This window comes from Dendropsophus ebraccatus, chromosome 11 (genome assembly GCF_027789765.1).
Source record: "Dendropsophus ebraccatus isolate aDenEbr1 chromosome 11, aDenEbr1.pat, whole genome shotgun sequence".
In the NCBI taxonomy this organism is placed as follows: Eukaryota; Metazoa; Chordata; class Amphibia; order Anura; family Hylidae; genus Dendropsophus; species Dendropsophus ebraccatus.
Genome location: NC_091464.1, coordinates 58,885,953 through 58,911,869, shown reverse-complemented (window position 1 = coordinate 58,911,869; position 25,917 = coordinate 58,885,953). Strand labels below are relative to the sequence as shown.

The window sequence follows — 25,917 nt, the reverse complement described above, 5'->3', positions numbered from 1 at the left end:
AATTGCAAAAATGTAGTGTGAACCCAGCCTTAGGTTACTGTGACCCAGTTGCAGGAAGCAGGGTAAGGCCTTATTCACACATCCCGCAAAGTTGCCCCCTAAATACAGAACCCAGACCAGAGCCAAATCTAGAGTCCAGGCCCCCTTTAACATATACAGATCTCACACTAGGCTTCCCAAATAAATACAGAAGCCATCCCTGACCTTAAACCATACAGAGACCCCCCAAAGATAGATACAGACTGTAGGTGGGGGTTCCAGTGGTCAGACCTCCCTCATGGAGCTGGGGGCTTGTCTGTCCTGATAAAACTTTGATATGGGGATTTCATAAGTCAGGACACATATGTTACATAGTGGGGGTGGGGGGGGGGGGGGTGTAACAATGTCAGTGTGTGTAATGGTGTGAATTAGTCAGGCCATGGTTCTGGCAGTGAGGAGGTTAAGGAAGATGCAGTTAGTTTCAGTTTCATTTCTTATGAAGTGAAAACTGAGGATGGAGAGGAGTATATAAGGGGAAACCTACTGGTCTGTTCTCCAGTCTCCTCCAGACACTGAGCTCCTCACACTGGTAAGTGCTGAAACCTCCTCTACTACACACCCAGGACATCCTATACAGGGGGCAGATATCCTGATACTGTATGTATATGTATTACTATCTCCTGCTTAAGCTTTATTGCATTTATATAATGGCTATGTAATCCTCTGTGGACTCCAGGCTGATACATTTTACCTGCTCTGATACATTGTAACAAACTATCAGGAAAGGAGAGAGATTTTGAGGAAACGATGTATTTGCTTCTCAGGGAATGGTCTGGACTGGTTGCAATTGTAAAAAAAGTGCTGCCCTAGCCCTGTATCTCCGCTCTCAACAGGTGCGATAGGTGCATGGTTATAATGGACATCTATAGGACAATGCCCCACTAGTAGAGATGAGCGAACCGGGTTCGGGTTCGAGTCGATCCGAACCCAAACAATTGGCATTTGATTAGCTGGGGCTGCTGAACTTGGATAAAGCTCTAAGGTTTTCTGGAAAACATGGATACAGCCAGTGACTATATCCATGTTTTCCACATAGCCTTAGGGCTTTATCCAAGTTCAGTAGCCACCGCTAATCAAATGCCAAAAGTTCGGATTCGGATCGACTCGAGCATGTTCGAGGTTCGCTCATCTCTACCCACTAGCTATTGCGATTTAGAGCAGAGATGAAGGGGCACAGTGCTTCTGCCCCTTCATTCTAATGATCAGGGGGTCTCAGCATCAGAACTCCCACCGGACTCACTAAGAAACTTCAAAGGTTTGTCCAAATAATAGGCTCACTTTAAAGGGAATCTGTCAGATGCAATTCAGGTCCTGAACTGATGACTGTGTTAGAGAGATGTTAGGTCAAGGGGACACATTGTACCTTTCAATGCTGATCACCTGTCCACATGTCCAAGCACTGGGACCCCTCTGATCATGGATTCTGCCACTCCACTTTACTTGTCTGCTAACCCAACAAAGCTAACCATGTCCAGTGCTCGTCTGTCTTTGTCACAGCTGAGTTGAGGGGCAAGGGTATGTTTACACAGAAAGATTTATCTGACATATATGTGAAGCCAAAGGCAGGAAGAGAGTATAAGCAGAGAACAGATCATAAAGGAAAGACTGAGATTTCTCCTCTTTTCAAATCCATTCCTGGCCTTGGCTTGAAAAATCTGTCAGATAAATCTCTCTGTGTAAACACACCATTAGACCAGATCTATGATAAACAAGTAATATCATTCTAAAAACCTATTGATATACCATTAACGCTTTTGCACATTGATGGTCTAGAAAAAGATAGGACATCACTTCCATATGTTGGTGTGTGGGTTGCTGAGGGACAGGAGGCAAAGCTGACAATGTATAGAAGGTCTTCTATTTCTCATAGATGTTTACTTTGGTTGCTTGGATGGCAACAGATCCAAACTATAATAAAATACATGAAAAGAGATGGACACAATATAAAATAAATACATAAGTGAAAACAATAAAACAATAAATATATATGGGATAAATGTATACAAAAACATACTAAATACAGATATAAAAGAAATACATGAAATGAAGTGATACCAGAAAGCCGTTATGGCAGGGATCCAAGCTGGTGAAGGACAGGTTGTGCTGTTGTTCTCGGAGGCAGTTAACAATGACTGATCACAATAGTCCTACCATGTAACCTGACCCACAGTAAACATTCTTACATCATGTCCTTATTCCACCTGATACACATGAATTACACTACTGACATCTATAATAAGCTCCTGTTTTGTACATTAGGGTTGTGAGCCCTGGGTGTTTTTTTGTTGTGTGTTTTATACACCTGTCTATGGGTTGTGTCTAGACTTGCAGCACAACCCCAGTCAAGTGCAATAACAAACACATCTTAGGCCTCATGCACACATACTGTATATACTGGGGTCCTGGGTTCAATTCCCACCAGGGACAACATCTTCTCTCTTTGTTTGTGTGTGTGGGGGGGTCCTTCCGCTACCCCAAAAAAGCATACATATAGGTGAATTGTGAGCCCTAATGGGGACAGGGACCATTGACAAATCTATCTACTTTGGAATCAGTTGGCGCTATACAAATAAAAGCATTATTATTATGTATCATTATGATGCTGGGAGCTCTGAAACTGTTTCAATGTTTGTGTTACCTAAATCTAACCTGCTGATACCTCATCATAGTGCAGGGGGCTGAGGACGAAGGTACATTTCTCAACCCCAACCGCATCCCCCCCCGCGATGCGATCGTAGAGGGGCGATCCTTGCTTCTCACCTGGGCTGCGGTCTGCGCCAATAGTTTTCGGCTGCAGCAGACGAAAGCAATCAAATGCCAATCTCATGGATCCATGGATCATGGATCTCTCAGTGAGAGATCAGTATACTTATACTAGAAGTCTCCCAGGGGGAATAACCCCAACCCCAGGGGGGCTTCTAGTATAAGTGTAAAAAAAAAAAAGTGTTATTATTAATAAAAAAAAAACTCACCTAATAAAAGTTTGAATCACCCCCTTTTCCCATGTTGTAAATAAAAATAAATAAATAAACAACATGTTTGCTATCGCCGCGTGCGTAATCGCCCAACATATTAATTAATCACATTCCTGATCTCGCACGGTAAACGGCGTCAGCGCAAAAAAAAAACAAAGTGCAAAATTGCACATTTTTGGTCGCATCAAATCCAGAAAAAATTGTAATAAAAAGCGATCAATAAATCGCATATGCGAAATCAAGGTACCGATAGAAAGAAAACATTATGGTGCAAAAAATGACACCTCACACAGCCCCATAGACCAAAGGATAAAAGCGTTATAAGCCTGGGAATGGAGCGATTTTAAGAAACATATATTTGTTAACAATGGTTTGAATTTTTTACAGGCCATCACATAATATAAAAGTTATACATGTTATATATCATTGTAATCGTAACTACTTGAGAAACATATATAACATGTCAGTTTTAAAAACGGCGTAAAAAAAAAAAAAAAAAAATAGAAAAAATGTGTTTGTTTTTTTTAATTTCACCACACATTGAATTTTTTTCTGGTTTTGCAGTGACTTAATGAAAAAATTCAGCCTGTCATTGCAAAGTACAATTAGTGGCGCAAAAAAAAAAAAAAGGGCTCATGTGGGTTTCTAGGTGAAAAAATGCAAGTGCTATGGCCTTTTAAGCACAAAGAGCAAAAAACGCCAAAATTAAAATTGGCCCGATCCTCTAAGGGTTAATAGGAGTAAATTACAAATCTCTGGCACTTTGTCGAACCAGTTTATTTGAAAGGATTTTTCTTCTTCGCTGGAGTACCCCAGAAACAGTGCCAAGGATGAAAGTAAAAAACTAACCTTCCTCCTCAGGGCCCTGTGCCCTATAGGGGCATATCAGTAGATTAGATTCCCTTCAAAAATTAATCTGTCAACTGTACTTGCTTACAAAGATAGCTGTTAGAGCAAGAATGGGAACCTTCGGCCCTCCAGCTGTTGCAAAACTACAATTCCCATAATTCCTGGCATCATGGGAATTGTAGTTTTGCAACAGCTGGAGGCAGGGCCAGAATCAGCACAGGGCTTTCCCAGGCAAGTGCTGGTGCCTACAGCGCCTCTAGAATTCCAGAGCTCTTTTGTTCCGCCCACTTACTGTAGTCCAGGGTGAGCACTGAACATCAGACAACTCAGGAGAAAGGAGCAGGATCTGCACAGAGAGAAAGGGTGAAGGACCTGATCACATGACTGCAGGTCCTCAACCTAACAGTGTGGAAGGTATCCTGACAGAGAGGAAGAGGGAAAAGACTGAGCTGTGTGTGTGTCTTTTTGTGTCAGTCATACAGTCAGTAATGTGTGTCAGTCAGCCAGTGAGTAATGTGTGTCTGTCAGTCATTCATTCATTCAGTAATGTGTGTCTGTTAGTCAACAATGTGTGTCAGTCAGTCAGTAATGTGTTCTTGTCAATGTGTGTCAGTCAGTAATCTCTGTCAGTCAGTTCCCAGCGACCATGTCTGATAAAAAAAAACTACTATTACAGGGTATAACATTCAGCATCCAGGAGAGAAAAATCCCATTAAAATCTTGAATTTATTCAGACAATAAAATCCATTGTGTTTGTCAAGGGTACCAAAACAAGTTATTAGAAAGAAAAAAAGGTCACGGCAATGACACATTATGAATGTTCTTATTCATAGCACAAGATTATGTAGAAGATTATATAGGAACAGGTTAGACCAGGTTACTCACCCCTGTGATGTTGGCATATACTGTACATCACTAAGCCCAACCCCCATGATAGAAAAACACACAAGGATACATGATAGGCAAAATAAATTATTTGTAGTAAAATAGTAGAAAGATCAGCAGCATGTTCATGTGGAGGTTGCATATGACCACTATGGGCGTCCTGCTGCTATCATGTGGAGGTTGTATGCTGCATGACTACTAGGGGCACCCTGCTGCTATCATGTGGAAGTTGTATGCTGCATGACTACTAGGGGCACCCGGCTGCTATCATGTGGAGGTGGTTGTATGCTGCATGACTACTAGGGGCACCCTGCTGCTATCATGTGGAAGTTGTATGCTGCATGACTACTAGGGGCACCCTGCTGCTATCATGTGGAGGTTGTATGCTGCATGACTACTAGGGGCACCCTGCTGCTATCATGTGGAAGTTGTATGCTGCCTGACTACTAGGGGCACCCTGCTGCTATCATGTGGAAGTTGTATGCTGCATAACTACTAGGGGCACCCTGCTGCTATCATGTGGAGGTGGTTGTATGCTGCCTGACTACTAGGGGCACCCTGCTGCTATCATGTGGAGGTTGTATGCTACATGACTACTAGGGGCACCCTGCTGCTATCATGTGGAGGTTGTATGCTGCATGACTACTAGGGGCACCCTGCTGCTATCATGTGGAGGTTGTATGCTGCATGACTACTAGGGGCACCCTGCTGCTATCATGTGGAGGTTGTATGCTACATGACTACTAGGGGCACCCTGCTGCTATCATGTGGAGGTGGTTGTATGCTGCATGACTACTAGGGGCACCCTGCTGCTATCATGTGGAGGTGGTTGTATGCTACATGACTACTAGGGGCACCCTGCTGCTATCATGTGGAGGTTGTATGCTGCATGACTACTAGGGGCACCCTGCTGCTATCATGTGGAGGTGGTTGTATGCTGCCTGACTACTAGGGGCACCCTGCTGCTATCATGTGGAGGTTGTATGCTACATGACTACTAGGGGCACCCTGCTGCTATCATGTGGAGGTTGTATGCTGCATGACTACTAGGGACACCCTGCTGCTATCATTGTGAGGGTTGTAGCTGACTACTTGCGGTCACAGAGTTTGACTGCGGTCTCAGTCTCAGATAAAGTGTTTTCCCATAAATCTTTTCGGTACAGCACAGACCTGGTGTAAATATTGCATAACAAATGTTAGCAATCTGAGCTGGTGCCAGTATTCTCTTTGAACCAAAGATTGTTTTTTTATTCTTTGTCCAATAAGGTTGTCTTTATGTTTGCTTTTAGGTGCCAAAATGCAGACTAGTGGTCAAGCGCCTACATTTTCCTTTAGTGTCGCTCCGGCTATTCAAACACCAGCACTTACATCCTCTGGCCCAACACCAGCTTTTCAGCTCCCCAATGGATTCTCATTTTCACCACAGAAGTCAAACGGAGAGGTTCAGTCTTCTTCGGTCTCCACTACAGCAGCCACTTTCCAGCAATTTAGCGGCTCTACATTTCCCCCTCAGATATCAAATGCAGCCGCTCAGCCTTCGTCGGTCCCGACCACAACACCAGCGATTCAAACATTTTCACCGCAGAAATCAAAAGGCTTCCTTCAGCCGGCAACATTTTCCTTACCAGCTTTAGGCCAAATCACTCCAGCCCAGGTACCTACTACATCAGCGAACATGTTACCAGTGACCATCGGCACAACATCACAGCAGCTGACAGCTAATGGAGGTAGATGCCTTTACTGGTTGCCCCCATTTTATTACATTATTTGTATTGTACACTTTAATGAATTTTGACCTTTGCATGCTTTTCTAGGTTTTCCCGAGTCATTCGTCTTTCAAGGCGCATCGGTGAGTAAAGATCTGCTTCATTGTGTAAATTTCTAGGGAAAAATAAATGCATAGTGTCACTCATATCACGGCGGTTGTGCTAAAATTATAGATGCATGCCACCCAAGGGTCTCAGATTCAATTGTATTCAAACGCATTTCAGTCTTCAAGGCATGAATAAGATTTGATCTATGGGGGAGATTTATCAACAGGGGATTTTTCTAGATGTGGTCTATTTCTGCTTTGGCATGAATAGACTGGTCTATTTAAAGTGCAATTTACTATCAGGGATAAGCCTGGTCTATTTTCTGTGGTGCTGATTTGTTTGACTCAGAATTGTCTCAGAAATGTCTCTAAATCGTCTCATTGGCCCTGGTTTGCCTCCTAGGTAATGAGCATTTTCTTCTCCCTTTCTTTTCCAGATACCGGCATGCAGAGGATTACGTCGGATTCGATTGGACTACGTCGATGACCAGCGGACTTTACTGTGCAATAAAATGGTCAATGAGGGGTGTGGGGTGTTTTTATTTGAATAAAAAAAATTTCTAGGTGTGTTGTGTTTTCTCTCATTACTTTACAGACTTAGTAGTGGAAGCTGACTGATAGACAGAATCCATTACTCGGGACTTAGTGTTAGCATAAAATGGCTAACACTAACCCCCCTATTATTACCCCAGTACCCAATGCCACCAGGGTTACTGGGAAGAGCTGGGTGCCAGTGGTCCCGGAGCCTCAAAATTGGCGCTCCTGGACTGGGCGGCATCAGGCTGGTAATATTAAGGCTGGGGAGGGCCTAAACCAATGGCTCTTCCCACCCTGGTGTTACCAGGCTGCTGTTGCTTGGTTTTTAACCCGTCTGGTTATGGAAAAGGGCGGAATCCTATGCGTTTCTTCCTTTAATTAAATAAATAATAATAAAAAATAAAAAAAACACATAGGGTCCCACCTATTTTCATAACCAGCCGGGTTAAAAACCAAGCAACAGCAGCCTGGTAACACCAGGGTGGGAAGAGCCATTGGTTTAGGCCCTCCCCAGCCTTAATATTACCAGCCTGCTGCCGCCGAGTCCAGGAGCGCCAATTTTGATGCTCAGGGACCACTGGCACCCAGCTCTTCCCAGTACCCCTGGTGGCATTGGGTACTGGGGTAATAATGGGGGGGTTAGTGTTAGCCATTTTATACCGGCTAACACTAGGCCCTGACTTAGTAATGGATTCCGTCTATCAGACAGCTTCCACTACTAAGTCTATAAAGTAATAAAAGAAAACACAACACACCTAGAAAAAATTTTTTTATTCAAATAAAAACACCCCCACATCCCTCGTTGACCATTTTATTGAACATTAAGCTTCGCCGATCATTGACGTAGTCCAAACGAATCCGACATAATCCTCTGCATGCTGGTATCTGGAGAAAAAAAGAAAAAACACAAGCAAAAACAAACAGCAAGTAAGGGGTTAACCCCCTGGGAGCCAGACTGTAACTCCCATGCCCATGCTGGAGGTCACCCAACTTTCCCAGCATCCTGTAAGGGTTAACCTTACAGGATGCTGGGAAAACTGGGTGACCTCCAGCATGGGCATGGGAGTTACAGTCTGGCTCCCAAGGGCCAGACTTTAACTTCTGTGCCAGGATTTTAAATTTACCGCCCAGAAGCAGACTGCTTTCTGCTTTTGAGTGTGAAACCCTGTAGGCAGGGAATCCAGGCTTAATTAAGCACCCCTCCTTACTGTACAGCCCCAGGCGGTTAGTAGTGATGCTGCTGCATCACTACTTAACCCTTTACACTCCGTTGCACTGCACCCGACCCACAGAGCATACCGGCTCCACATTATAGGTGGTGAAATAGACCACCTCTAGTGTGGAGTGAGTTTGCGACACATGTATGACTATTTTAGATAGTCGTACATGATAAATCATGCCTACTTTCAGCGTAAGCTGAAGTAGGCACGATCAGTCTAAGTCAGTGAAATGTCGCAAAATTTTGCGCAGCTATGCGGGTGAGCAAAATTTTGCAACATTTTCACGTCTGGAAAACTGTCTAAAACATTGATAAATCTCCCCCTATACGTATAAAAATATAAAAGAAATCTCATGTGTCTCAAACTCAAAGAGTTCATATCCATGGCTGAAAGTTTGAAATGCGTTGGAGTTTCATTTGTAATTTTATGCATTGTTTTTACATGAACACATATAGATTGAGCTTTAACTACTACTGGAGAACTACTCCACGCTTGCACCTTGTGTTGAACTGGGAGTCATCCTGGCCTGATGTCACATGTGCTCCAGGACCCAACCAGGCAGGGGTGCTTCTGCCACAAGGCAACTTGAAGTAACTGCCTCTGATGGTGCCACGTGCTGATGAAAGCAGACAGGGCCGGCCTTAGCATTAGAGCCCACCCGACCACCAGGTGCTGTGTAAGGCCTTTAATTGTGAGCGATCAGAGTCAAATGATGTGGTGCTGTTAATTACATCCTTATGCCTCCGGCCATAGGGGGGCGCCCCTGCCTTCAGCGCTGCTTGCAGAGCGGGAGGACTACAGCACTAGAGGGTGAGTAAGGGTTTTTTTTAAGTCACAGAGGGAGGGGTGTCCTCTTTATTTACCAGAAGAGATTACCTATAAGGGGATGCCTTAATTGTGGATACTATCTATTGGGGGACAGCTAACTACCAGGGGGATTACCTACATAATGGGAGTTGCCTACTGGGGAATTACCTACAGGAGGACTGTCTACAATAGGGGATGCCTACTGGTGGATTACTTACTTGAGTGATATCATATATGGGGGCAGGGAACTGCCAGGGGGAGTGCCTGCATAGGAGGAGGGGCTACCTACTAGGGGATTACCTATGGGAGGAATACCTACATCAAGGGGGCTACCTACAGGACACTTACTTTTTTGGAGGATATTATTTACTGGAGGGGGGGTAACTGCCAAAAGGACTATCTACAGGAGCATGCCTACATGGGGAGGCTACCTACAGGGGGATTAACTACATTGGGCATACGCATTACTGTGTGTGTGTGTGGGGGGGGGTAACTACTAAGGGGAAGCTACCTACTGGAGGCCTACATGCACAGAGGCCTAAGAATCACCTAAGAATCAACAATTTGATAGATCCAGACCAGCATGGCTTTACTGCGGGCTAATCATGCCAGACTAATCTCACTGATTTATTTGACATTGTCACAAAAGTGCTCGAAGAAGGGTGTGCCGTGGATATTGCCTAGGTAAGAATAGGGACATAGGAGAAGGTTTGGTAGGTAAGAATAGTGACATAGGAGAAGGTTTGGTATGTAAGAATAGTGACATAGGAGAAGGTTTGGTATATAAGAATAGTGACAAAGGAGAAGGTTTGGTAGGTAAAGAAAGTGACAAACTGTAGGAGAAGGTTTGGTAGGTAAGGATAGTGACATAGGAAAAGGTCTGGTAGGTAAGGATAGTGACAAAGGAGAAGGTTTGGTAGGTAAGGATAGTAATATAGGAGAAGGTTTGGTAGGTAAAGTTAGTGACGTAGGAGAAGGTTTGGTAGGTAAGGTAAGTGACGTAGGAGAAGGTTTGGTAGGTAAGGTTAGTGACATAGGAGAAGGTTTTGTAGGTAAGGATAGTGACATAGGAGAAGGTTTGGTAGGTAAGGATAGTGACATAGGAGAAGATCTGGTAGGTAAGATTAGTGACAGGAGGAAGATTGTTAGGTAAGGTAAGTGACATAGGAGAAGGTTTGGTAGGTAAGGATAGTGACATAGGAGAAGGTTTAGTAGGTAAAGTTAGTGACATAAGAGAAGGTTTGGTAAGTAAGGTTAGTGACATAGGAGAAGGTTTGGTAGGTAAGGATAGTGACATAGGAGAAGGTTTAGTAGGTAAGAATAGGGACATTGGTGAAGGTTTGATAGGTAAGGTTAGTGACATAGGAGAAGGTTTGGTAGGTAAGGATAGTGACATAGGAGAAGATCTGGTAGGTAAGGTTAGTGACAGGAGGAGGATTTTTAGGTAAGTTAAGTGACATAGGATAAGGTTTGGTAGGTAAGGATAGTGACATAGGAGAAGGTTTGGTAGGTAAGGATAGTGACATAGGAGAAGGTTTGGTAGATCAGGTTAGTAACATATGAGAAGGTTTGGTATGTAAGGATAGTGACATAGGAGAAGGTTCGGTAGGTAAGGATAGTGACATAGGAGAAGGTTTGGTAGGTAAGGATAGTAATATAGGAGAAGGTTTGGTAGGTAAGGATAGTGACATAGGAAAAGGTCTGGTAGGTAAGGATAGTGACAAAGGAGAAGGTTTGGTAGGTAAGGATAGTGACAAAGGAGAAGGTTTGGTAGGTAAGGATAGTAATATAGGAGAAGGTTTGGTAGGTAAAGTTAGTGACGTAGGAGAAGGTTTGGTAGGTAAGGTTAGTGACGTAGGAGAAGGTTTGGTAGGTAAGGTTAGTGACATAGGAGAAGGTTTTGTAGGTAAGGATAGTGACATAGGAGAAGGTTTGGTAGGTAAGGATAGTGACATAGGAGAAGATCTGGTAGGTAAGATTAGTGACAGGAGGAAGATTGTTAGGTAAGGTAAGTGACATAGGAGAAGGTTTGGTAGGTAAGGATAGTGACATAAGAGAAGGTTTGGTAAGTAAGGTTAGTGACATAGGAGAAGGTTTGGTAGGTAAGGATAGTGACATAGGAGAAGGTTTGGTAGGTAAGGATAGTGACATAGGAGAAGGTTTGGTAGGTAAGGTTAGTGACACAGGAGAAGGTTTGGTAGGTAAGGATAGTGACATAGGAGAAGGTTTGGTAGGTAAGGTTAGTGACACAGGAGAAGGTTTGGTAGGTAAGGTTAGTGACATAGGAGAAGGTTTGGTAGGTAAAGTTAGTGACATAAGAGAAGATTTGGTAAGTAAGGTTAGTGACATAGGAGAAGGTTTGGTAGGTAAGGATAGTGACATAGGAGAAGGTTTAGTAGGTAAGAATAGGGACATTGGTGAAGGTTTGATAGGTAAGGTTAGTGACATAGGAGAAGGTTTGGTAGGTAAGGATAGTGACATAGGAGAAGATCTGGTAGGTAAGGTTAGTGACAGGAGGAGGATTTTTAGGTAAGTTAAGTGACATAGGATAAGGTTTGGTAGGTAAGGATAGTGACATAGGAGAAGGTTTGGTAGGTAAGGATAGTGACATAGGAGAAGGTTTGGTAGATAAAGATACTGATATAGGAGAAGGTTTGGTAGATAAGGTTAGTGACATAGGAGAATGTTAAGGTTACACTTTGATGTTGATCTGACTCTATGGAGCCAGATCCTCCCAGGATGGATGGTTCCCAATTGATGGCTAGAGCTGTAACCTGCAGTATTACCAACTCGTCACTTATAAGTCAGACACATAAGACAATGTATAAGGATTATAAGCCTGGATAATGGCCACGTTTTATTATGGTAATCACCTTTTATAGTCAGAATTTGGGGCGGTACTACTCTCAACACAGGACACATACATGTCACACTCTCATAGGTCAAAACCATAGATGGTCAGCTGCTTCCTGTTCTGCGCAGTCAAGGTGGTATAACGTGTGAAAAGGTTACAACAATGCATTCTTTGCACTGATAATAAAGGATGATTCCCAGAGCCCAAATGTAACAAACAGTCCGGTTTGTTCAGAGAATGTCCTTAACCCTTTAAGGACATGGCCCATTTTCGTTTTTACGTTTTCGGTTTTTCCTCCTTGTGTTTAAAAGGTCATAGCACTTGCATTTTTCCACCTAGAAACCCACATGACCCCTTATTTCTTGCGTCACTAATTGTACTTTGCAATGACAGGCTGAATTTTTGCATAAAGTACACTGCGAAACCAGAAAAAAATTCAAAGTGTGGTGAAATTGAAAAAAAAAACGCATTTCTTTTATTTGGGGGAAATGTGTTTTTACGCCATTCGCCCTGGGGTAAAACTGACTTGTTATGCATGTTCCTCAAGTTGTTACGATTAAAACGATATATAACATGTATAACTTATATTGTATCTGATGGCCTGTAAAAAATTCAAACCGTTGTTAACCAATATACATTCCTTAAAATCGCTCCATTCCCAGGCTTATAGCGCTTTTATCCTTTGGTCTATGGGGCTGTGCGAGGTGTCATTTTTTGCGCCATGATGTGATCTTTCTATCGGTACCTTGATTGCGCATATACGACTTTTTGATCGCTTTTTATTACATTTTTTCTGGATTTGATGCGACCAAAAATGCGCAATTTTGCACTTTGGGATTTTTTTGCGCTGACGCCGTTTACCGTACGAGATCAGGAATGTGATTAATTAATAGTTCGGGCGATTACGCACGCGACGATACCAAACATGTTTATTTATTTATTTATTTGTTTACTTTTATTTAAAACCTGGGGAAAGGGGGGTGATTCAGACTTTTATTAGGGGAGGGGGCTTTTTACTATTAACAACACTTTTTTTTTTTTTTTTACACATATACTAGAAGCCCCCCTAGGGGACTTCTAGTATATACACTTGGATCTCTCATTGAGATCTCTGCAGCATAGATATGCTGCAGAGATCCATGAGATCGGCACTCGTTTGCTTTCGGCTGCTGCAGCCGGAAACAAACGAGTGCCGAGCCGAGGACGGCGCCATCTTGGACGCGTCCCCGGCCGGCATCAGTAACGGAGATCGCTCCTCCGGGACAAGGTCCCGGAGGAGCGATCTCCCCCACTAGACACCAGGGAAACGTTGCCTCCGGTAATCGGAGGCAGCTGTCAACTTTGACAGCTGCATCCGATTAGCTAATTAGCGGGCACGGCGATCGGACCGTGCCCGCTAATAGCGGCGGTCCCGGGCTACACGCGGCCCCCGGGATCGCGGCACTTCAAAGCGGGGCCGCCGCGCGGCCCCGCTTTGAAGTGCTAATGAGGACATAGGACGTACCGGTACGTCCTATGTCCTTAAGAGGTTAAGGGTACAAACCCACTTGACGTATTTGCTGCGTGAATGAGTCTTAAAAATAAGCAGGCAAAACGCAGGTTGGCTTTATTCAATTGTTCTGCGTTAAAATACGCAATTGCGTATTTTTGAAGCGTGAAGCTTGTTGTTAGCAAAGCATCAGTTGTTAACAACCTGTGCGAAAAACGCATGTAGCTTCATGCATTAAAAATACGCAATTGCGTATTTTATTGCAGAACAATCGTATAAAGCCAACCTGCGTTTTGCCTGCTTATTTTTAAGACTGATTCACGCAGCAAATACGTCAAGTGGGTTTGTACCCTGAAACTGATTAGGAGTCTCTGAGTGAAATGAGAAAATTCCTTATTGTCTCCATGTATCAGAAGTCTCAAGGTAAAGGAATTTCCCAGACATTAGAATCATAAAATTAACCCTATCAGGGACTCTGTACTTTTATGTGCTGATGCTTCTAATTCAAAGGCCTGTATATATATTAAAAAAAAAAAATATATATATATATATATATATATATATATATATACTAAAAAATGTACCCGGCGCTGCCCGGGTATAAAGTGTCAGTGTGTTAATTAGATTTGTTCTAAGGTGCCCAGGAGGCCAAGCTAAAGGTATTGTTTCATCTGAGTTAATCAGTGGAATTAGTGTATACCTGTAGTGCATAGTTGGAGGGGTTCTGTATACCCACAATGTATAGTTTTTAGGGGTCTCGCATATCTGTAGTGCATAGTTGGGGGGTCTGTATACCTATAGTGTATAGTTGGGGGGGGTCCTGTATACCTGTAGTGTGTATTTGGGGGGGGGGGGCTGTATACCTGTAGTGTATAGTTGGTTAAGGTCCTGTATACCTGTACTGTATAGTTTGGGGGTCCTGTATACCTGTAGTATATAGTTGGTGCTGTATACCTGTAATGTATAGTTTGTGGAGGTCTTGTATACCTGTAGTTTATAGTTTGAGGGTCCTGGATACCTGTAGTGTATAATTGGTGGAGGTCTTGTATACCTGTAGTATATAGTTCGGGGGTCCTGTATACCTGTAGTAAATAGTTTGAGGGTCCTGTATAACTATAGTATAGAGTTGGTGGAGGTCATGTATACCTGTAGTGTATAGTTTGGGGTCCTATATACCTGTAGTATATAGCTGGTGGAGTTCCTGTATACCTGTAGTATATTTGGGGTCCTGTATACTTGTAGTATAGAGTTGGTGAAGGTGCTGTATACCTGTATTATAGAGTTGGTGTAGGTCCTGTATACCTGTAGTGTATAGTTTTGAGGTCCTGTATACCTGTAGTGTATAGTTTGGGGTCCTATATACCTGTAGTATATAGTTGGTGGGGTCCTGTATACCTGTAGTATATAGTTGGTGGAGGTCCTGTATACCTGTAGTATATAGTTTTGGGGTCCTGTATACCTGTAGTGTAAAGTTTGGGGTCCTGTATACCTGTAGTATATAGTTTTGTGGAGGTCCTGTGCACCTGTAGTGTATAGTTTTGGGGTCCTGTATACCTGTAGTGTCCTGTATACCTGCAGGGTTGTATTTACCCGTATGGCAGTGTTATTCAGTCACAGTGTGTCGGTATTGGTCATGTCTGGTATGGCGGTGTTATCCAGTCACAGTATGGCGGTATTGGTCAGGTCTGGTGTGGCGGTGTTATCCAGTCATGGTATGGTGGTATTGGTCAGGTCTGGTGTGGCGGTGTTACCCAGTCACAGTTTGCCGGTATTGGTCAGGTCTGGTATGGCAGTGTTATCCAGTCACAGTATGGCGGTATTGGTCAGGTCTGGTATGACAGTGTTATCCAGCACAGTATGGTGGTATTGGTCAGGTCTGGTAATGGCAGTGTTATCCAGTCACAGTATGGTGTTATTGGTTAGGTCTGGTATGACAGTGTTATCCAGCATAGTATAGCGGTATTGATCAGGTCTGGTGTGGCGGTGTTATCCATTCACAGTATGGCGGTATTGGTCAGGTCTTATATGACAGTGTTATCCAGTCACAGTATGGCGGTATTGGTCAGGTCTTGTATGACAGTGTTATCCAGTCACAGTATGGTGGTATTGGTCAGGTCTGGTATGGCAGTGTTATCCAGTCACAGTATGGTGGTATTGGTCAGGTCTGGTATAGCGGTGTTATCCAGTCACAGTATGGCGGTATTGGTCAGGTCTGGTGTGGCAGTGTTATCCAGTCACAGTATGGCAGTATTGGTCAGGTCTGGTATGGCAGTGTTATCCAGTCACAGTATGGCGGTATTGGTCAGGTCTGGTATGGAGGTGTTATCCAGTCACAGTATGGCGGTATTGGTCAGGTCTGGTCTGGCAGTGTTACCCAGTCACAGTTTGGAATACCTGTTGTGCCCTGTATATACATGTACTGTATAGTTGGAGTAGGGGGTCCTGTATATACCTGTACTGTATAGATGGAGTAGGGGGTCCTGTATATATGTACTGTATAGATGGAGTAGGGGGTCCTGTATATACATGTACTGTATAGATGGAGTAGGGGGTCCTGTATATACATGTACTGTATAGATGGAGTAGGGGTCCTGTATATACATGTACTGTATAGATGGAGTAGGGGATCCTGTATATACATGTACTGTATAGATGGAGTAGGGGGTCCTGTATATACATGTACTGTATAGATGGAGTAGGGGGTCCTGTATATACATGCCCTGTATAGATGGAGTAGGGGGTCCTGTATATACATGTACTGTATAGATGGAGTAGGGGGTCCTGTATATACATGTACTGTATGGATGGAGTAGGGGGTCCTGTATATACATGTACTGTATAGATGGAGTAGGGGGTCCTGTATATACATGTACTGTATGGATGGAGTAGGGGTAGGGATCTACCAGTTATTACTGTGGATGTTGTGAGGCAGCTTCCCTAGCAACCATTGCTCCCTGTGAAAATGAAAGCAGTAATCCTATTGGTTGCTAAGGCTCCAACTGCCGTGTCTGCTGCAGCTAATTATATCACCTGTGTGTGCAGTGAGGAGATTTTCCCATTCATCTCTATGGGGTGCCGCTCTCCCCCCTCCCCCTCCCCCTCCCCTCCTGTACATCTGGCGGGGAAAGGACCTTCGCAATAACCTTCCCGGGCACCCAATGTATCTGTGTGCCAAATTTGGGGTCAAGCGGTTCAGGCGTTTGGAAGTCTATAGAGGACAGACAGACAGACAGACTTTGATTTTTATTATATACTAGAAAATGTACCCGGCGCTGCCCGGGTATAAATTGTCAGTGTGTTAATTAGATTTGTTCTAAGGTGCCCAGGAGGCCAAGCTAAAGGTATTGTTTTATCTGAGTTAATCAGTGGAATTAGTGTATACCTGTAGTGCATAGTTGGAGGGGTTCTTTATACCCACAATGTATAGTTTTTAGGGGTCTCGCATATCTGTAGTGCATAGTTGGGGGGGCTGTATACCTATAGTGTATAGTTGAGGGAGGTCCTGTATACCTGCAGTGTACAGTTGGTGAAGGTCCTGTATACCTGTACTGTATAGTTCGGGGGTCCTGTATACCTGTAGTATATAGTTGGTGCTGTATACCTGTAATGTATAGTTGGTGGAGGTCTTGTATACCTGTAGTTTATAGTTTGAGGGTCCTGGATACCTGTAGTGTATAATTGGTGGAGGTCTTGTATACCTGTAGTATATAGTTCGGGGGTCCTGTATACCTGTAGTAAATAGTTTGAGGGTCCTGTATAACTATAGTATAGAGTTGGTGGAGGTCCTGTATACCTGTAGTGTATAGTTTGGGGTCCTATATACCTGTAGTATATAGCTGGTGGAGTTCCTGTATACCTGTAGTATATTTGGGGTCCTGTATACTTTTAGTATAGAGTTGGTGAAGGTGCTGTATACCTGTATTATAGAGTTGGTGTAGGTCCTGTATACCTGTAGTGTATGGTTTTGAGGTCCTGTATACCTGTAGTGTATAGTTTGGGGTCCTATATACCTGTAGTATATAGTTGGTGGAGTTCCTGTATACCTGTAGTGTATAGTTTTGGGGTCCTGTATACCTGTAGTGTATAGTTTGGGGTCCTGTATACCTGTAGTATATAGTTGGTGGAGGTCCTGTATACCTGAAGTATATAGTTGGTGGAGGTCCTGTATACCTGTAGTATATAGTTTTGGGGTCCTGTATACCTGTAGTGTATAGTTTGGGGTCCTGTATACCTGTAGTATATAGTTTTGTGGAGGTCCTGTATACCTGTAGTATATAGTTTTGGGGTCCTGTATACCTGTAGTGTCCTGTATACCTGCAGGGTTGTATTTACCCGTATGGCAGTGTTATTCAGTCACAGTGTGTCGGTATTGGTCAGGTCTGGTGTGGCGGTGTTATCCAGTCACAGTATGGCGGTATTGGTCAGGTCTGGTGTGGCGGTGTTATCCAGTCACGGTATGGTGGTATTGGTGAGGTCTGGTATAGCGGTGTTATCCAGTCACAGTATGGCAGTATTGGTCAGGTCTGATATGATGGTGTTATCCAGTCACAGTATGGTGGTATTGGTCAGGACTGGTGTGGCGGTGTTACCCAGTCACAGTTTGCCGGTATTGGTCAGGTCTGGTATGGCAGTGTTATCCAGTCACAGTATGGCGGTATTGGTCAGGTCTGGTATGACAGTGTTATCCAGCACAGTATGGCGGTATTGGTCAGGTCTGGTATGGCAGTGTTATCCAGTGACAGTATGGCGGTATTGGTCAGGTCTGGTATGGCAGTGTTATCCAGTCACAGTATGGCGGTATTGGTCAGGTCTGGTATGACAGTGTTATCCAGCACAGTATAGCGGTATTGGTCAGGTCTGGTGTGGCGGTGTTATCCATTCACAGTATGGCGGTATTGGTCAGGTCTTATATGACAGTGTTATCCAGTCACAGTATGGCGGTATTGGTCAGGTCTGGTATGACAGTGTTATCCAGTCACAGTATGGCGGTATTGGTCAGGTCTGGTGTGGCAGTGTTATCCAGTCACAGTATGGCGGTATTGGTCAGGTCTGGTGTGGCACTGTTATCCAGTCACAGTATGGCGGTATTGGTCAGGTCTGGTGTGGCGGTGTTACCCAGTCACAGTATGGCGGTATTGGTCAGGTCTGGTATGGAGGTGTTATCCAGTCACAGTATGGCGGTATTGGTCAGGTCTGGTATGGAGTTGTTATCCAGTCACAGTATGGCAGTATTGGTCTGGTATGGCAGTGTTATCAAGTCACAGTATGGCGGTATTGGTCAGGTCTGGTATGACAGTGTTATCCAGCACAGTATGGCGGTATTGGTCAGGTCTGGTGTAGCAGTGTTACCCAGTCACAGTTTGGTATACCTGTTGTGCCCTGTATATACATGTACTGTATGGATGGAGTAGGGGGCCCTGTATATACATGTACTGTATGGATGGAGTAGGGGGGTCCTGTATATACATGTACTGTATAGATGGAGTAGGGGGTCCTGTATATACATGTACTGTATAGAAGGAGTAGGGGGTCCTGTATATACATGTACTGTATAGATGGAGTAGGGGGTCCTGTATATACATGTACTGTATAGATGGAGTAGGGGGCCCTGTATATACATGTACTGTATAGATGGAGTAGGGGGTCCTGTATATACATGTACTGTATAGATGGAGTAGGGGGTCCTGTATATACATGTACTGTATAGATGGAGTAGGGGACCCTGTATATACATGTACTGTATAGATGGAGTAGGGGGTCCTGTATACATGTACTGTATAGATGGAGTAGGGGGTCCTGTATATACATGTACTGTATAGATGGAGTAGGGGGTCCTGTATATACATGTACTGTATAGATGGGTAGGGGGTCCTGTATATACATGTACTGTATAGTTGGAGTAGGGGCCCTGTATATACATGTACTGTATAGATGGAGTAGGGGGTCCTGTATACATGTACTGTATAGATGGAGTAGGGGGTCCTGTATATACATGTACTGTATAGATGGAGTAGGGGGCCCTGTATATACATGTACTGTATAGATGGAGTAGGGGGTCCTGTATATACATGTACTGTATAGATGGAGTAGGGGGTCCTGTATATACATGTACTGTATAGATGGAGTAGGGGGTCCTGTATATACATATACTGTATAGATGGAGTAGGGGCTCCTCTATATACATGTACTGTATAGATGGAGTAGGGGGTCCTGTATATACATGTACTGTATAGATGGAGTAGGGGGCCCTGTATATACATGTCCTGTATAGATGGAGTAGGGGGTCCTGTATATACATGTACTGTATAGATGGAGTAGGGGGCCCTGTATATACATGTCCTGTATAGATGGAGTAGGGGGTCCTGTATATACATGTACTGTATAGATGGAGTAGGGGGCCCTGTATATACATGTACTGTATAGATGGAGTAGGGGGCCCTGTATATACATGTACTGTATAGATGGAGTAGGGGGTCCTGTATATACATGTACTGTATAGATGGAGCAGGGGGTCCTGTATATACATGTACTGTATAGATGGAGTAGGGGGTCTACCAGTTATTACTGTGGATGTTGTGAGGCAGCTTCCCTAGCAACCATTGCTCCCTGTGAAAATGAAAGCAGTAATCCTATTGGTTGCTAAGGCTCCAACTGCCGTGTCTGCTGCAGCTAATTATATCACCTGTGTGTGCAGTGAGGAGATTTTCCAATTCATCTCTATGGGGCGCCTCTTTTTCCCCTCCCCCTCCCCTCCTGTACATCTGGCGGGGACGGGACCTTCGCAATAACCTTCCCGGGCACCCAATGTATCTGTGTGCCAAATTTGGGGTCAAACGGTTCAGGCGTTTGGAAGTCTATAGAGGACAGACAGACAGAAGGACAGACAGACAGACAGACAGACTTTGATTTTTATGATATAGATTATATATAGTCATACAGGTACAGTGTAAAGAGGTAAAATCACACCCCCTAGCCTTATATTAGGTAAGGATAGTGACATAGGAGAATGTTTGGTAGGTAAGGATAGTGACATAGGAGAAGGTTTGGTAGGTAAGGATAGTGATATAGGAGAAGGTTTGGTAGGTAAGGTCAGTGACATAGTAGAATATTTGGTAGGTAAGGATAGTGACATAGGAGAAGGTTTGGTAGGTAAGGATAGTGATATAGGAGAAGGTTTGGTAGGTAAGGTCAGTGACATAGTAGAATATTTGGTAGGTAAGGTTAGTGATATAGGAGAAGGTTTGGTAGGTAAGGATAGTGATATAGGAGAAGGATTGGTAGGTAAGGTCAGTGACATAGTAGAATATTTGGTAGGTAAGGTTAGTGATATAGGAGAAGGATTGGTAGGTAATGTTAGTGACATAGGAGAAGGTTTGGTAGGTAAGGATAGTGACATAGAAGGAGGTTTGGTAGGTAAGGTTAGTGACATAGGAGAAGGTTTGGTAGGTAAGGTTAGTGACATAGGAGAAGGTTTGGTGGGTAAGGATAGTGACATAGGAGAAGGTTTGGTAGGTAAGGATAGTGATATAGGAGAAGGTTTGGTAGGTAAGGTTAGTGATATAGGAGAAGGTTTGGTAGGTAAGGTTAGTGATATAGGAGAAGGTTTGGTAGGTAAGGATAGTGATATAGGAGAAGGTTTGGTAGGTAAGGTTAGTGATATAGGAGAAGGTTTGGTAGGTAAGGTTAGTGATATAGGAGAAGGGTTGGTAGGTAAGGATAGTGACACAGGAGAAGGTTAGGGGTAGGTAAGGATAGAGACATAGGAGAAGGTTTGGTAGGTAAGGATAGTGATATAGGAGAAGGTTTGGTAGGTAAGGTTTGTCTTTTTCCTGATGACACAGTGTGCAATAGGGTTGATATTCCTTGAGGTGTCAGTAATATTTAGCTTTTCAAAACAATGGAAACCACAGCTCAGTGTTTGCAAAGACTGTATTAGCAAAGACTTCTGAAGAAAAGAATTTAGGGCTAGTGATTTCTTAAAGCCTTAAAATGAGTCACTGTGCAAGCAGGGAAAGCTTATCTTATGCTGGGCTGTATAGCTAGAGGTATAACCAGTAGGAAGAGTAGATCCCACTGTATAGAGCTCTAGTGACATCACATAAGGAGAGACCTATAGATCTAAATCTGTATGAAGGAAATCTGAAGGAAAGAAGGGAACATGATGGAAACCTTTAAGTATATTAAAGGACTAAATAAGGTGCAGGAGGGAAGTGTTTTTTATAATTAGCCCCTGAAAATACCCCTAAGGGGAAATTGTTTGTACCCCCCAAACCTATGTCTGAGAGTCTTGGAAGAGACTCATTGCTCTGTTCTAGCCAGACACCCTGTCATTGCTGGCATAAAATACTTGCTTCCTCAGAGCCTTTGTGGTCTAGAGATGTCCAGGAGTTTGTTAAAGCTTGTGAGGTCTGTCCCATGTCTCAGGTTCCCTGGAGACTCCCTGAGGGTCGTCTTCATCCTCTCCCCTTACCTGAAAGACCATGGGCTCCTATATCCATGGATTTTATTACTGATCTACCTGTCTCCAAGGAGAAGACCACTATTTGGGTAGTGGTGGACAGATTTTCTAAAATGTGTCATTTGGTCCCTTAAAAAAACTACTGAGCGCACTCCTGGTATTCTCCAGATTACATTTTTGTATCTTTGCTGCCCTCCTGTTGTTACCTTGGCTTGCTGACCACTCCTTTTCTGTTTGTCTGTTTTGTCCATGTTAATGTTGCCACAGTCAGCAACTGTTGCCGGCAGCTGCCTAGGGCTGATACAGCAAGTAGGTAGGGCAGGTGAGCAAGGACAGGTACAGGGTCTACTGTCTTTGTCTGCCCATTTCCCTCTATGAATCGTCTGTTGCAACTGATTCCTGACAGTAGTCTGACAATAGGGGGCATTTTTACTATGGGGTGTACAGCAGCAAGGCATTAGTACTATATAGGGGTAAAGAGGACATTATTACCATATAGGGGTACAGAGGAAATTATTACTATATAGGGGTACAGAGGACATTATTACTATATAGGGGTACAGAGGACATTATTACCATATAGGGGTACAGAGGACATTTTTACTATATATGTAGGGGCACAGCAGGAGCATTATTACTAAATTGGAGTATAGGGGACAGAGAGAGGCACAGTAAATGTGTTATTAGTGAGGACACTATTATCGTATTGTGCACTAATGGGGTGCCATACTCTGCAGGGACGAGTTGCATTAGGCAAAAGTCTTAATGGCGGTCTGAGTCAGAAGGAGAAGAAAAAAGAAAGAGAACGACTCCGTTCAAAGAAGACAACATCTGTGAGTCACTGGATGTACAGTAACTATAATTCGGGCTGCAGAGCTCCTGTATAATACTAGTATCTACCACCTTAAAGTGGCCCTGTCGTTATAACTTTCAAAATCTAAACCAAAAGTAGATGTGATATAAAGCAAGTTTGCAATATACATTCATTACGGCACTTCCTGTTTTCTGACTTTTTTTTTTCTGAAAGAGTTAGAAAACAGGAAGCCAAGTGTTCCCAGGTCATTCGAGCGCTCACAGAGAAGGCAGTCATGTGACTGATGGACACATTGAGCCGTGACTCTCTGTACTGGCTGGAATTCCTGTGTTTAGTCTTTTTTTTTTTTCAACCAACACAAGTCAGAAAAACTGCCTTCAAGAGACTGGCCCTGGATTCCTTGTAAGTTCAGCTTTGTTTAACAGCATGATGTCAAAAATGAATGTATATTGCAAACTTGCAATTTAACATCTACTGTTTTACTGTTACTTATTTAGATTTTGAAAGTTATAACAACAGGCTCACTTTAAGGGCACTGTTCAGGGGAAATATTGGTTAGACTGGAAAAACTTGTTAAAGGGGTTGGCCACTTTATAGTAAAATAGGTCAGTACAAAGTATTAGTACATGTACTCACTGTATATACTGACAGCAGCTCTCTGTGTACCTCATAGAGCTAATATCAGACTCCCCTTCACCAGACTGGGATGCCCTGCTCTGTTTTGTTTCAGTCCATAAAATGGCCGACATGGAGGAGCATGTGACCATGCCCTGTCCCCTGTGTCCTCCATAGACATATACAGGCTCAGTGGTGGACACTGGGGGGGCGGGGCCTGGTCACATGCTTCTCTATGTCAGCAATCTTATGGACCCAAACACCACAGGTCAGGGCAGCCCAGCCTGGAGGAACCGAGTCTAATTTTAGCTTTATGAGGTACACAGGGAGCTGCTGTCAGTATATACAGTGAGCACACTTACTAATACTGTACAATGAGCTATTTTACTATAAAGGGGCCAACCCCTTTAAGGAGGGTAATGAAACCTTCTTCAGATATATTAGTGAAAGGAAGAAGAAGAAAAACTGCAGCAGTACTAAAATGAATTATGGGGGCAATACATTTATTGATGGAGATAAAGCGGTCGCTGACCATTTGAATCGCTACTTCTGCTCAGGATTTTAAGAAGGAGGCCTTCACAAATAACAGTATAGTTAGACACAGCATTGGCTCCAGTTGTATAGGTTCCGCCCCGGTGTTCTCAGAGGCCGATGTTTCAGAGAAACTTACCCGTTTAAAGTGACATAGGAGAAGGTTTGGTAGGTAAGGATAGTGACATAGGAGAAGGTTTGGTAGGTAAGGTTAGTGACATAGGAGAAGGTTTGGTAGGTAAGGATAGTGACATAGGAGAAGGTTTGGTAGGTAAGGATAGTGACATAGGAGAAGGTTTGGTAGGTAAGGTTAGTGACATAGGAGAAGGTTTGGTAGGTAAGGTTAGTGACATAGGAGAAGGTTTGGTAGGTAAGGATAGTGACATAGGAGAAGGTTTGGTAGGTAAGGATAGTGACATAGGAGAAGGTTTGGTGGGTAAGAATAGTGACATAGGAGAAGGTTTGGTAGGTAAGGATAGTGATAAGAGAAGGTTTGGTAGGTAAGGTTAGTGACATAGGAGAAGGTTTGGTAGGTATGGATAGTGATAAGAGAAGGTTTGGTAGGTATGGTTTGTCTATTTGCTGATGACACAAAAGTGTGCAGTAGGGTTGATATTCCTGGAGGTGTCAGTAATATGGAAAATGATTTAGCTTTGCTAGATATGTGGTCAAAACAATGGAAACTACTGTTCATTGTTTCAAAATGTAAAATAATGCAATTGGGGAGGAGAAATCCTCTGTCCAAATATCATATAGGCAGTTCTGTATTAGCAAAGACTTCAGAAGAGAAGGATTTAGGGGTAGTGTTTTTTGATACCAGTGCAGCTAGGTGGTAAGTAAAGTTATTCATATGCTGGGCTGTATAGCTAGAGGTATAACCAGTGACATCACATACTGTGTACTGTACTGAATACTGTGTCCAGTTCTGGAGATAATATTGATATCATTAAAATAGAACGGGTCCAAAGACAAGTCTGGGTGGATGGCCTGAAGTATATTAGGAAAGACCTAGGGATCGAAATCTGTTTAGTCTGAAGCAGAGAAGGGAAGGGGGGGCATGATTAAAACGTATATATATATATATATATATATATATATATTAAAGGACAAAAAAGGTTTTATTTAATTAAAAAAAAAACTGAACACAAGAACAAGAGGACACAGTCAGAGTTTAATTGGGGGAAAGATCAGAAGCAACACAAGAAAATGTTACTTTACTGAAACAGTAGTAGATTCTTGGAAGAAACTTCCAGCAGATGTGGTTGGTAAATCTACAATAACTGAATGTAAACCTGAATGGGATAAACATACTGTATATCTATCCTAAGATAATAAGGGAAATACTTAGAAGGGCAGACTAGATGGACCCGGTGGTCCTGCTGACAATCTTTTATCTTTCTATACTGGTGTTTTTGGTAAATACAGTGCTTGTAGACCTGGTGTGGAGGGATTATTTAGGCCTTGTATAGTGCAGTTAGTGCAGTTAATGCTATGTTACTATGTTAGCTTTTAAACTGATGTGCTGATGTTATGATACAGACTAGGGATGGTCCGAAGAGGCCAAGGTTCGGGTTCGTACGAACCCGAACTCTCGGCAATAATTCACGCTGTCTGTCCGTTCCGTGGAGAGGGTGGATACAGCGGGAGGACCGTCTGGAATACTGGGATACAGCCATAGCCATAGGCTGTATCCCAGTTTTCCAGGCGGTCCTCCCGCTGTATCCGCCCGCTGCACGGAGCGGGCAGACAGCAGGAATCTGATGACGAGTGTTCGGCTTCATACGAACCCGAACCTCGGCAGGTTCAGACCCTCCTTAATACAGACTAACCTGTATAAAATTATTATACTGAAACAATTAAGGTTAAAAACAAGAGAGTAGGTGTAGGTGACAGTACTGAAATAGGTGTGGAGATACAGCTGCTCGCGGGGCAGTTGAGTTGCTGAGGCCACTGGCTTTGGGGCCTGTATCTCATTAATTAGACCTAGATCCACACATAATACCCAGAATACAGCAGGTGTCATATAGTGGC

General features: G+C 43.4%; 1 protein-coding gene across 4 annotated transcripts in view; it reads left to right on the top strand.

The window, feature by feature from the left end:
• The first annotated feature begins 500 nt into the window (after positions 1–500).
• LOC138767914 (interferon-induced GTP-binding protein Mx2-like) overlaps positions 501–25,917 on the top strand; it is a 41,847-nt gene continuing 16,430 nt past the window's right edge. The window contains exons 1-4 of one of the 4 annotated variants that reach the window (XM_069945792.1): positions 501–568; positions 6,038–6,475; positions 6,563–6,597; positions 22,664–22,759. In XM_069945792.1, coding sequence (XP_069801893.1) covers positions 6,046–6,475; positions 6,563–6,597; positions 22,664–22,759 — 561 coding nt within the window. In that variant the 5' untranslated portion in view covers positions 501–568; positions 6,038–6,045. Of the gene's footprint in view, positions 637–6,037; positions 6,476–6,562; positions 6,598–21,132; positions 21,666–22,663; positions 22,760–25,917 lie in introns of those variants that run through there. The other 3 variants (XM_069945793.1, XM_069945794.1, XM_069945795.1) reach the window with 3 other exon arrangements.